At 36.8% G+C, this 13,462-nt stretch overlaps 1 protein-coding gene across 3 annotated transcripts in view; it reads left to right on the top strand.

Moving 5' to 3' along the window:
* RALGAPA1 (Ral GTPase activating protein catalytic subunit alpha 1) overlaps positions 1–13,462 on the top strand; it is a 245,567-nt gene that overhangs the window by 104,974 nt on the left and 127,131 nt on the right. For all 3 annotated transcript variants that reach the window (XM_054025345.1, XM_054025347.1, XM_054025346.1), the window contains 6 exons: positions 3,176–3,392; positions 5,176–5,352; positions 8,419–8,571; positions 11,286–11,479; positions 11,587–11,685; positions 11,799–11,954. In XM_054025345.1, coding sequence (XP_053881320.1) covers positions 3,176–3,392; positions 5,176–5,352; positions 8,419–8,571; positions 11,286–11,479; positions 11,587–11,685; positions 11,799–11,954 — 996 coding nt within the window. The remainder of the gene's footprint in view (positions 1–3,175; positions 3,393–5,175; positions 5,353–8,418; positions 8,572–11,285; positions 11,480–11,586; positions 11,686–11,798; positions 11,955–13,462) is intronic.

Below are 13,462 nucleotides of genomic sequence, written 5' to 3'. Positions count from 1 at the left end.
CATTAGATTGTAAATCTGTTTGTCATGTTGCGTGTATATTATGTCACACACCATGACTTAAAAAACAGGATTTACAATCTAATGGGCAGTGACATAATATTCACACACCATTTTATGCTAAAATTCTTCATTATTGATCCCGCAAACAGTGTCACTTCACGCAAATTAGTATTCTATTGCATCGTCTCTTTGGGTTGAATGGCACCAATCCTGAGCATAGTTACTTGTATGCATAAGTGTTTGCATGATCAAAGCCTGAATGTGTGTATTAACATACACAGTGTGGTATTGTATATTGTTCTGTGAAGGTGTATTTACTGGCACAATCTAGAAAACTAAATATTTTTAAATGGTGTGTAGTTTGCCTTCGCTTCTTTTCTTTTCACTTCTGCTTATCAAGATATTTTTGTATCAATAGCTTTCTGCTCTAGAGCCTGACTTTTTCACTCTTGCCATATTTGATCAGTAATGCCATGTTTGAGATGTCCTCATTCATAATCATGTAAGCAGTTCTGTATTACAAGCATTGGATTGAGTTATCACTGAATGATTATGAAAAGAGGCAGCTGATTGGAGAAGATAAATGTTTTGTTAATTGGCAGCAATGGGAAAGGAAAAATATAAAATTACTGTTTTATTGCAAGTTTTTCTGTCAACGAAGAGACTGAATGGGAAGCAATTTAAATTTATTATTTCAAACTTAATGATCACTCCAATTTTGTGTGGCTAGCAAATTCCTTTTCAGTAGGTTGTGGATGTATCCAATGCCGTTCTAAGGTTTGCTCACATATAAAGTTTTCAAAGAGCAGTTGGGCTCCTTAATAGCATGGGGTAAAGGAGGAACAATTTCCGTGTAGTTAGTTCGGATTGATTTATCTTCATATCTGATAAATGATAGATAAGTGGCAAGTGATTTGCCTTAAATGTCTGTTCAAATGCTGGGTTTTTTCTCCTTCAAAGGTACATCCCATGTTTATCAGATTTGAACTGTTGGTGCACAATATATTGCATAGTCCCAATACAGCCTACAGCATGTATAGAACAAATTGCCAATCCTTTATCTTGTTGCCATGTTCCATTATTCAATTCCAAAACCACTGAATTTTTGGCCAATCTTAGTGTGTATTTAAAGATGTCTTCTTTTTTTTTTTTTTTTTTTAAATTACACCATTCAAAATCATTTGACTCAGGTGTTATTTATGCTCCTCGTTCTTAGAAAAGATCTGGTTCTTTCTCTATATGATTCAAAGTTGAATATCATGTGTTGTTACTAAGGAATTAATAACCTTCTACTCATAAAATCAAATTAACCCTTACTATAAAATGGAAAATGTTAACTGAATTATATCAAAGTCATAAACTCAGTCTATGGTTTTGGTAAATCAGTTTATTCCCAACAAAACAGAAATAGACACAAAGGGCAGATGAGTGAGGAAAAGGGAAGAACTTTCTTTTATAAGTAGGTGGTCAGACATGTTGACTGTGCCTGTTATCAGTTCAGGCAGGAAACATGGCTCTTACCTCAGTGTTGTAGAAAGTTGTGGTCCCTGCTGAGGTCAGCTGGAATGAGGAATTGAGATCCAGTTGCTGGATGGAATTCTCCCTTGATCTTATGGCAGATTTGTAAAGGGAATGTCAGGCAAGGTCCAAATTGTTAGCCCAACAAGTGCTAAGTTGTTAGATCCATAAACTCATAGAATATTAGGGTTGGAAGAGACCTCAGGAGGTCATCTAGTTCAACCCCCTGCTCAAAGTAGGACCAACGTCATCTAAATCATCCCAGCCAGGGCTTTGTCCAGCTGGGCCTTAAAAACCTCTAAGGAAGGAGATTCCACCACCTCCCTAGGTAACCCATTCCAGTGCTTCACCACCCTCCTAGTGAAATAGTTTTTTCCTAATATCCAACCTAGACCTCCTCCACTGCAACTTGAGACCATTGCTCCTTGTTCTGTCATCTGCCACCTCTGAGAACAGCCTAGCTCCATCCCCTTTGGAGCCCCCCTTCAGGTAGTTGAAGATCCTAGAAACATCAAACTTATGTCATGAAAACTATACCAACCTGGTGAAACCTGTAATTAAGATTAGATAATAGGGAAAGGACAAAGGAAAGAACAGATCAGGTCTAGTGTTTAAAAAACAAAAAAAAATTCTCTCACCGGTTACCTTTAGTCTCTTAACTTTTAGTTCATAGAAAAGTTCAGGATGTTTCATAAAAAAGCTTTTCCAGATTTTTTGAGTTCTCCATCCTCACACAAATAGTGCTAACTTGTTAAAGGGGCAATTGTGAGAGTCCAGGAACACACACACACAAGGCTTCGAACACTTCAGTCTTTTCTGGGTAAGAAAGGATCTGTAGGTTCCATCGTCACAATACATTGAATAGGTATTCAAGTGAATATTGAGTATTATGTTTAGTGTCTAGGGAATTAAGATATACATAGCATTTGACTCTTGGTGCATATTGAGATTCTGCTTTCAGTTTTGTAGGCTGCAAGTCAAAATTTGTCAAGATTGTTTTATGGAGTTTTTTCTCACAAATAATGAAAGCTAAGGTTGAAAAATATGTTTAGTATTTTGGAGATAATTTTCAAAATATTCTCTCTCCATATTCTCTGCATCTCTCTAGTTTTAACAAATGTTTCACATATTGGCCTCATTCCCAGTCTTTTGAAGTGCATGCACATTTGTTTGTTCCCTGTTTTTGATGCGCAAAAAGCCCAATGCACAGGTGTGAGTAAGGGATTTGTGTGCACAATGTTATATGCATGTGCAAGATCGACATTTATTACTGGCTCATTGGGTTTTTTGCACACACAACTTAGGCACGTGAAAAGTTCACAAAATGTAGGCCCTAGAATTCTCTGCACTGAGCATTTTTTTGATACAGCTTTAAATACTGGAAGAATGGGTTCAATTATTTTTTAATTATTTTAATAAAGGAGGTAATTTCTAATTAAACGTTGTAACTTGTATCCTTTCAATAAACTAAGTGCATTTTACAAAAAAAAAATACTTTAAAAAAAATCTATATACATCATAACATCTAGACATTTTGAATTTGGTTATTTGTGAACTATTTCCCTGAATATTGACATTTGTAAATGTGTGATAACTGCTTGCTGTGAATAGGGAAACTATTAGATTGTAAAATACTTTATAATTCTTCAATTTTTAGAATGTGACAAGAAGAGGGAGCAGTCCTGGCAGCCTGGAAGTTCCAAAAGACCTTCCTGATATATTGAACAAGCAGAGCCAAATGCGCCCTATAGATGATCCAGGTGTGCCTTCTGAATGGACGTCTCCTGCCAGTGCAGGAAGCAGTGACCTGATCAGTTCAGATAGCCATTCTGACTCATTCAGTGCTTTCCAGTATGATGGCCACAAATTTGAAAGCAAGTATATTTTTCCAAAAGTAGTAAAGTTGTTTTTATCTATGCGTATTAATTTCCATTTTTAAATAGGTTGTATACAGCTGTCTCATGAACAGGATTTCATATGAACATCCCATTGATGTTATCAATAGTTTAGTTAGTGAAGTAATATAGTTCTTGAAAGATGCAGTAATTCTTATTAAAATAGCTTTATTCGCTATTTGTATTGTGGTAGAGCCCAAAGCAAAAATGGGGCCTTACTGTGTAATGTGTTGAACAACCACACCACACAACATACCTAGGAAGATATGGTCCCTACACTGAGGAATGTCTTCATGCATTCATTTTGGAAGTCTTTTTTACTTCCTTGAAACATCAGTTTAAATATAAAAAAGTAGTAAAAACCTTTCTTAGTATACAATCTTTTTGACTATGTAGTTAGGAATAAGAACGAGGAGTCCTTGTGGCACCTTAGAGACTAACAAATTGATTTGGACATAAGCTTTCGTGGGCTAAACCCACTTCATCGGATGCATGCAGTGAAATAGTGAAGCAAAATACTACCTGATAAGAGACAGCCAATTTATTAAACCATTTTTCTTTGAATTTTTTTTATTCATGCCACTCCCATTCTTGTTAATGGGAAGAGGCTACAAGTGTCACTGAGGACACACCTTGTACAACCGAGAAGTGATGGGTTTTCTTTGGAAAATCTATATAAAATGTAGGAATTATTTACTTTAGAAGTTAAATAACTACCCAGATAAAACCTGTGCTTTCTTACTGGTGTAATTTGTAAAGTGTAAAAAAGCCAAAAAAAAGGAGTGAGAACTAAAAATTACAAAAAGAGACTATGAATCTCAGTAATGATTGAACCTGGTGATGTTCTAAACAAAAAGAGACCTCAACCATGTTTGTAGCTGTTTCCGTCACTTTACACTGACTCAACAGATATTGTAGGCTTCAGAGCGACACGTGGAATGACAATCCTGGAATCTTACTATATAGCCTTAACTATAGCAGAGCGACAAAAGCTACATTGGCTAAACTGATTTGAGCATGAAATTTTGTCTTTAGTGTTATAATCTCAAAGCTGTCAAATCTAAAACTCAGGATATAAAACAATCAATTTAGTACTATTTGCAGAAAACTGTCATTTTCCATAATATTCTCAATTAAAGTTGATACTTAGATGTTTTCTTTTAGGCACCCTAGGGCCTGTTTACATGGAGACTTAGTGCTCGGCAAGCTAGGATGTAAATCTACATCGCACTAGCATGCTGTTTAGACCATTCTGTGATGCCCTAAAATTTCTGTAGTGCTTCAAAGTGCACTGTGGAACTTGTAGTACACAGTAGCAGAATCCACATGGCCAGTTAGCACTTGGCAAACTGGTGTGGCAAATATTCACACCTTAGTTTGCTGCACACTGTCTCCATGTAGACAAGCCCTCAGTGTTGAGAGCAGATTCCATAATTTGTGCATTATATTATACCTAAATGATGAGAATGAAGTAAAAATATTTGACCTTGCCAACTAAATAGAATGCAGAATATGCAATAGCAGTGTGTTTTGCATAACTCAGTTTTGTGACTGAAACTGGAGAAGCATTTGAAATAGTAAATGGTTTCCTACTTAAATGTTGGTTTTGGAGTAATTTGCTTGAGCTGTTTATTGTTAACATAAAGGGGTGTATACATTTTTACACGGACCATTTTGGAAGTGTCTTTGGTTGGCAATGTTCTTTAAGTTCGTGTTCATCAACAATGGTATAATTAACCACGTAGCTCTTTCCTTACTATAGGTTTCAGTTTTGGCACTGATGCTGGGACACCAGCTTCCACTGAGATTGATGCAATTTCAGGACATCAGCAGAGTGCCGAGGAACAGGAAGTGGCTAGTCTAACTACACTCCACATTGATTCTGAAACAAGCAGTCTTAACCAGCAACCATTGTCTGCTGAAGCTGCAACTATTACTGGTAAAGTAGTTGTAAAAATAAATAGATTTTAATTTCAAATATTTTCCCATTCATGCTGAAGAATACAGGTAGCAACTTTGCAATTAATATATTTTCTGTGTACAGTGATATTTGGAATTCAGGTATTGTGTTAATTGAAATCCTTATGAAAACTGAGTGAAATAACCTGACTAGGAAAAACTTCCTCTTGACTTACATGATCAGCAGATATTGACATAGAGTGCTAAGTATATGTTTAGTCTTTTCTGGAAAAATTGACAGATTTATCATGTGGAAAACTGTGAGTACATAATATACTGTATCTCATTGATGAAGTGTTACCAACTATTTTTATCATTACTAGAAAAACAACTAATTTTTTTTATATAAATAACTCTTTAAAGTACTCTGGTATACAGTACTTTTTCAGATCAACTTACAGCTACATCATGGGATGCCTGAGACACTCCTACCTCTTACGTTCTCTCAGGGTGTTCTGTTATGGAGCTTGATGCTTTTGATATGTAAAACATCAACATGTGCACCATACAATCCATGTTCACTTGAATGTTGAGTTATTAGATTTTTTTCTTCTCCCCACCCTTTTTAACATGGTAAAAATCAACCTCTTGAGAACTAGATTGTGGAAAGAATCTTCTCCAAGGCACATCCTGAGGAAGTGTCTGAGTTTACTAGGGCCAGGATTTATGGATTCCATAGCCAGTTTCACATCCCTTGTTCTCTAGCTGTTTTGTATAATACTGTGGCAGTTGCAAGCCAAGGATCAAACATGCTTGCTACTTTGAAGTTTCATCTTTGCAACAGAACATCTGTACCCTGGGCTGTGGGGGTCTATAACAAATCAAACTCCTGCATTTTGAGAAATATTGAAGACATCTCTACTTGTGGCAGATGAGCCATAGAAATACTCTGTTCCTTTCCTGAAGCTGTCTTTATACTCAGAGAAGCATGGTACTAGCTTCCTTTAGACATTTTTTTTAGTCCCCTCCATATTTATAAACTGTAGTGGCTTTGTTCAGTTGTACTCTTGCTGTTTTAATTCTTTCTTTGGCATGGAAGTGTTAAGAGGATTAATCTTACTGCCCTAGTTTCCTTCAAATTGTTTGTTTGTTGAGCCAACATTTCAGGGATAGGCAATTTTTGTTTGGCAAAGATACTTATTTTTGTTAATTATTTAGCTCTGCTTTCCAGTTTCTTAGTGGGAAATTTTCTTGCTGGAGTATTAACAGGAAATGAATGAGTTTGTCTATCACTGTTCATTCAGTAGCATTAGAGCAAAGTGATTCTGCAGTACGCTTTGTAAGAATTAGAGGCAACTGTGATGGAGTATCCTTTAGTTTTCTCAAAAGAACTCAGTAGCTTATCACATTCTGCATAATTAGTCTGCCCTTTCCTTTCCAACTCCTATACAGAATTGTTTTGGTCACTATATCTTTCTATGTGGAGAGAGCAGAAAACAGGAGAAGAAATAAAATAAACTTTATTTTAAGAGGTTTTAAATACAGTACTTGATGTACTCTCTTCCCCATGCCTCCCTCACCCTTAAAGTAAGTATTTTCTGCTTCTGTGTGGAAAGGAGTAAATAATGTCCTTTTGGAGAAGTCCTGGAACTTCTTAGCCTGAAATGTGCATTTTAAATAAGGCCTGAGGAAAAGATGGAGAACAAGCAACCAGTAGCTAATAAAAATCCTTTACCTTTTAACTACCAGAGGGAAACAGTATGCTGTGTTGCAGAGCAGTGCTGAAAGGGGGAAAAGTACTTCCCCAGGATATATTGGTGGTGGTTTTCAGATGTTTTTTTTATTTGGTGTCCACTTTCGTGAACTGCTACTATCTTTTTATTATAATGGCACTAATTACAATTCCATATTTAAGGTTGTGTTGAGTTTTTTCACTTGAAGCAGGATAGAAATCCCTGTATTTCACAGTTGGGCAATTTAATTTAGTTTCCTTATTTACCATAATTACTGTTCAGACAACAATTGAATTTACTTTAATGCTTTCTAGATATTATAAATCTAACGTTTAAAGAGAGAACAATTAATTAAAAATCATTGTTTTGCAAGTTAGTCTTAATAGCCTTACTATTTTGTTTTGTTTTTTTTGTTCTTGTAGCTAAATTAGTTGCTTTTGGAACTTCACATACATACATGTTGATCATGACATCTCAAATATAGGCTACATTTGTCTAAATTTTAAAAATCAGACTTTCAACATTTTCATGGTAACAAGTTTATTTATGCTTAGGTAAGCTAGGGGTTAAATCACATATCTCCCATGTTCTCTGCTATTTAACAAAGCTGCCTGAGCTCGGCTGCTTATGGGGATCTCCAGCCAGCTCCTGACTCAAAGGCAAGGTGAACTGTGAGGCAAGAGAAGCAGAACCGGAGAACCGAAACATATCAGACACCTGCTCTCCTTTCCCAGGCTTGTCGGTAGTGGAGACCTGACAAGGATACCAAGAAATAATAAAACATCAGGAGATGTCTTTGCAGCATTGCTCCCCAGCACTGAATTTTACTTCCCTTGGTAGTTGAAGGAATAAGAATTTTCATTTAGCTACAGTTTGCTTGTTCTTTGTATTTTCTCTGGCCCTATTTTTCACATTCAGGAATTTGGACACCAATTAAGTCATATGACTTAAGCATATATGTAAAATCTATACCTATTCAGAAAAATAATCACTTCAGTGGGACTTAAACACATGCCTAAATGCTTTTACTGAATTGGGATCTTGGTGAAGGAAGGTGGGAAGAAACTTGTTTGGTTGAAAACACTGAAAGTATTGTCAGAGAAAATAAATACTCTAAAACGATTTGTACTTAATGTAGACATTTGTCAATTAATCCATGAACCCGTTTTGGTATCAGTTTATCACTTGACTGATGACTTCTTTCACAGCACTATTCACATGGACATCTGCTTGTGGTGTATATCTTCTTGGCCAGATTTGATTATTAAAAAAAAGCTCAGGGCTTTTTTTAATGTTATGTTTAGAAAACTTTTCAGAAGTTCAAAGAAATAGAAAAGATTTTTAAGGTAACTTTTAAAAAATTGCATTTACAGGCTCTGAAAGTGCTTCTCCAATCCAATCTGCTCTTGGATCCCGATCACAGACACCTTCTCCTGCCACTTTGAATGCAGATCATATTGAGCAGAAGGATCTGCAGCTGGATGAGAAGCTCCACCACTCGGTTTTACAGACACCAGATGACCTAGGCAATATCTGGAATAGAAAACTTTAAAATTGTTCTTTCTTTCTTTTTCAATGCAATATAATTAATAGCTAGTATTCCTTTAGTATGGAACAGTAATACAAGGCTTTTATATTAATTTAGATTGACAGATTTTGAAACTTTTGAATGAAAATAATTTCCTTAAAGTTACAGAAAGCCCTGTGTTTTTTGTGTACCACTGCAGGTGCTTATCAGTGGATTATTTGGATTATCAGTCCAAAAAACCTTTTAATGGTTTTTGTTTAAAATCACAACAATTTAATGTAATGTTCAATATTGTCCAGAACTGCATCATCACTAATACATAAGTAATGAAGCATCATTACATTTGTATGATGCTGTCATGTAATTTTAGAACATCTTTTGTTTTTCTCTTCTGATTTATACAAACTCTTAGTTGAGGCTAAATGGTACCCTTTAATTGTGTGGCACACTTGTTTTGTTGAAATGTTTGTAAGTCAAGAAATTGATAGTTATTTATGGAAAGGTAACTTTTTTCTCTGACCCTATATGAATCAACTATACCTAACTGCCAAACTTCATGCACAAGAAACCCTTAACCACTATGGTGTAAATGCAGTAAAGGTATATAGAGAATATCTATCCTATTGTACATACCTGCATTTTCCTCCCACATATCCTATATGAACCACTGACCCAAAATCCAGACCCTCCTCCACAACTCACTGACAGGGATGTGTGTGTATATATGTGTGTATATAAAAGGATATATATATATATACATCCTTTTATTTTATTTTAATAGTGTTTTCCCATAGCCACTATGGCCCAGACTTTTTTTTTTTTTTTTTTTTTTAAAGCACAGTATTCAGTTGGGGCCAGGTTTTCAAGAGAGCTCAGATCCCATTTAGGCAACTAAATAAGTGGCCAGATTTTCGGAAGAGTTCAGTATGTTCTGGTGCTGTGAGAGGTTTTGAAAATCTGACCATAAGTGTCACAATTGGAGCTGCTGTGCACGAACACTTTTGAAGTTCTCGCCCTCATATAAGTACCTAAATGCGAACTGAGTAGAGAGGGTTGGAAATTTTCTGATGGAACATATTTCTGTCAAAAAATGCAAATTTGTCGAAATCAAAACATTCCATGGGAGCATGTCGATTTTCACAAAATCCCACTGGAAATCAAGCACGTTTCTTTCAGTTTCCTTCCAGCTTGCCTCCCCAGTGTTTGCTCAGAGGTTCTAGGCTCCTGGCTAAGTCCTGGAAGCCCTGACTCTCCCCACATGGCAGGCTACCAAGGCTCTGGCCAGCTTGGAGAGCCTCAGAAATGTTTCAAAAGGGTGGAATTTTTTTAACTTTTTCAAAACTCAATTTTGGAATTCTCATTCTGCAGGAAATTTTTAAAAATTAATTTTTTCCATTTCAGAGCATTGTTTGTTTATGAAATTCTGGAATTTCTTGTGGTTTCCAGCCAGCTCCTGTGTGTGTGGTGGGGGAGGGGTGGGTTGTTTGTTTGTTTGTTTGTTTGTTTTTAAACTGGCTCCAGCTGTGTGCTGAGCACTTTAAAATCCTAGGCATTTTGAAAAACTAATCCTGTGTATCAAAAATTCAAATCTAACCTCATTCTCTTTCCAAAAACTATATCCTCGGTTTGTAATGCTCAAATAAGATTTTAGATTTTACCATACTGTACCATAAAATACTACACTATGATCCCATATCTCAGCTGTCATCCATATGAAGTGGGTTTTTTGTTTTTGTTTTTTGAGAAACCACAGCATTGAATATCTGACTTTCAAGTGCTTGTGCATAGTATTTATAATTGGCAGTTTTTAATGTTTAATATCCGTTGATAGATATTTACCAGTCTTAACTTATTTAGGCTTTTGGGGGGCTAAGAAAAGTAGATAAACTATCTGCCAGCTGGAAAAGTAGGTTTTATTTGCACTACTTTGAAGTGGAGAGAACTGCATCTTGAGTGATGCTTTCAGGCTCCTGGGCTGAGTTACTGAGTATTGTCCCCTCACTAGCTGACTAAGGAGGGACTAGTGGCAAGATACAGCAGTTCACACTTTCTCCAGGATTCTCTTCCCTAATTTGCAAGTAAGGGTTCGTCTATACTTACCTCTGGGTCCGGCAGTAAGCAATCTTATCTTCTGGGATCGATCCCGGAAGTGCTCGCCGTCGACGCTGGTACTCCTGCTCCGCGAGAGGAGTATGCGGAGTTGAAGGCGGAGCCTGCCTGCCGCGTATGGACCCGCGGTAAGTTCGAACTAAGAGAGTTCGACTTCAGCTACGTGAATAACGTAGCTGAAGTTGCGTATCTTAGTTCGAAATGGGGGGTTAGTGTAGACCAGCCCTAAGAGTCAGTCATGGTAAATGCTAAAGGAAAAAGGTCCAACTGCTTTAGTGAATAAGATTTAAAGCCGAAGGCAAATTTTCTGACGATCCTTTGAATGGGGAACGTTGGAGATTTGCAGCTTCATTGAAGCAAAAGTATAAATGAAATGTCTTTAGTAAGGAAAAGTAGTCTGATGTAGTTAATTTAATAACAAGATCAGATGACTCAGTGCTAAAGTGGCTAGCTCTATAAGAAATACCTTTATTGTACTTAGTCTGCATACATGTCTTATCCATTTATTACTTGTTTTAAGGAAACTATTCATGATTTAAATATCAGACCTTATTCTACTTTACCAAAGGTCGTTCTTATTGTACATTTTTTCTCCTATTACAGAAACTAGTGAATTCCCATCAGAATGTTGCAGTGTGATGGCAGGGGGCACCCTTACAGGATGGCATGCGGATGTTGCTACTGTAATGTGGAGACGAATGCTAGGGATTTTGGGAGATGTCAACACCATTATGGACCCTGAAATTCATGCGCAAGTTTTTGATTACTTGTGTGAACTCTGGCAGAACCTGGCTAAGGTACAAGAACCTTCTCTACAAACCAGCTTGATAGGGCAAGAGCTTGAGAATGGATCAAAAACTATAAATTTCTGACGTACTGCCTCTGTGTTCTTAAATAATTACAGATAAGAGATAATCTTGGTATTTCAGCTGATAACTTGACTTCACCCTCTCCACCAGTTTTAATCCCACCACTGAGAATTCTAACTCCATGGCTTTTCAAGGTAAATACAATAAACCATTCAGTAGATAAGAGACATTCATATAATATAGAACAATGCTAACATTAACCTGTTACTTCGTTTGTGTAATAAGTACTTTTTTTTAAAAACTGTAGGCAACCATGTTGACTGATAAATACAAACAAGGCAAGCTACATGCTTATAAGCTTATTTGTAATACAATGAAGCGAAGACAAGATGTTTCTCCAAATAGGGATTTTTTAACTCATTTCTACAATATAATGCATTGTGGACTTCTTCATGTTGATCAGGTAAGTGGTTTTTTTTTACATATTTTTTTGAATTCAGATGAGGATGTACAATATAGCTGAAATGGAGTCATGTCTCTGTCAGAAAATACTGGGTGGATTTTCAATTAAATAATTTAACTTGGTAATTAAGAATTAGTACTTCAGCTTATATCCTATTGCTGAGCATTTGCCTTGGTAAATCATACTCCTAGTAATGACCACAATCATAACCTGCTATGCACATTTGTGCAGGGGCGTAAGGAGGCAGAAGGTGCCCCATTTTTCATCTATACAGGCTATGCTATCCATATTGCAGGTTGCAGCATGTAGGAAAGAGAAACAAGCAACTTCTGGGAGGCTTCCCTCCCTCCTTTCAGTGCACCGACCTTTGCAGTTGGGCTGGTGGGAAAGTAATTGTGCCAGGCACAAAATTGGTACAGATTGCTACTTCTCTTTCCTCCCATCCCAGGAGCAAAGTAGGAACAAAGGACCATATTGATTCTGAGTCACAACGTGGTTCTTGGTCTGCTCCCTGGCTGGTGCAATTACATGTGCACCATACCTAGTGCTTGTGGTAAAATCAAAATCTATCTTAGAATGCATAGCAATATAAATCTTCACTGTACTTTGGTAGAAATCATTAGCTAATCTTCACAGTATTAACTTGCATTTGTTAAGTAGTATTGTCCCAAATTTTCAGTGGAGAAACCTTTATGAAAAGGTTAAGTGACTGTCAGTGCTGGATTGAGACCTCTTGTGGTGCCAGAATTCCAGACATATGTGGTCAATGTTGCCATCCCCAAGTGTTCAAAAATCATGGGTCAGGTCCAAAAGCCCATGAGATTTAAAAAAAAAAAAAAAAAAATTGGCAGTTTTTTTTGTCTTGTTTCTGAGCCTTTAGGACACACTTATGGCATGGTTTCAAGCTTTTCTCCACACACATGAAGTCTATAAACTTACTGTTTTATGAAAGCGGAGGTTCTCGTGAAATAGGACTCGGGAGAGCGGGAGGTGCTTTTTAGAAAAACACCAAATATTGTGAGTGGGCAACACTGCTATTTTTTCAGAATTTACTGTATTTCCAGGTAACCATTTAGTGTGATTCTTTAGTTGACAATTGAAATCTTTTCCCTCAGCTGTGCTGTGGGATAAATGAAGTTAATTTTTCCCTTATGTTCTTATGCTTCCTTTTAGAGGAGGAAATATAGAACAGATCAGTTAATGTTAAAATGCATGAAAGAAACTAAAGACATTTCACAGCTTAAATTTTTTTCCTGATGGCTCTTATCTGTGTGAAGTAGGTGTTCTTTAAGTAGATGCAGACATGTATTGCACTTAGGTGTGTGCGTGCCTGGCGCTCGGTAGCCAGGGACTTTTGTCTAGCAGTACCCATAGAGGGGCGGCATATTTTGTTTTAGTCTAGTTTATTGTATATACCTAGCTTTAGTCAGTGGTTAGTAGAGAGTGTTAGTAGGCCTGGTCTACACTGGGGAGTGAGGGGGGAGGAGTCGATCTAAGTTACGCAACTT

Source organism: Malaclemys terrapin, chromosome 4 (genome assembly GCF_027887155.1).
Source record: "Malaclemys terrapin pileata isolate rMalTer1 chromosome 4, rMalTer1.hap1, whole genome shotgun sequence".
NCBI lineage: Eukaryota > Metazoa > Chordata > Testudines > Emydidae > Malaclemys > Malaclemys terrapin.
The sequence above is the reverse complement of the archived record's forward strand: the minus strand, read 5'-3'. Positions and strand labels throughout refer to the sequence as shown.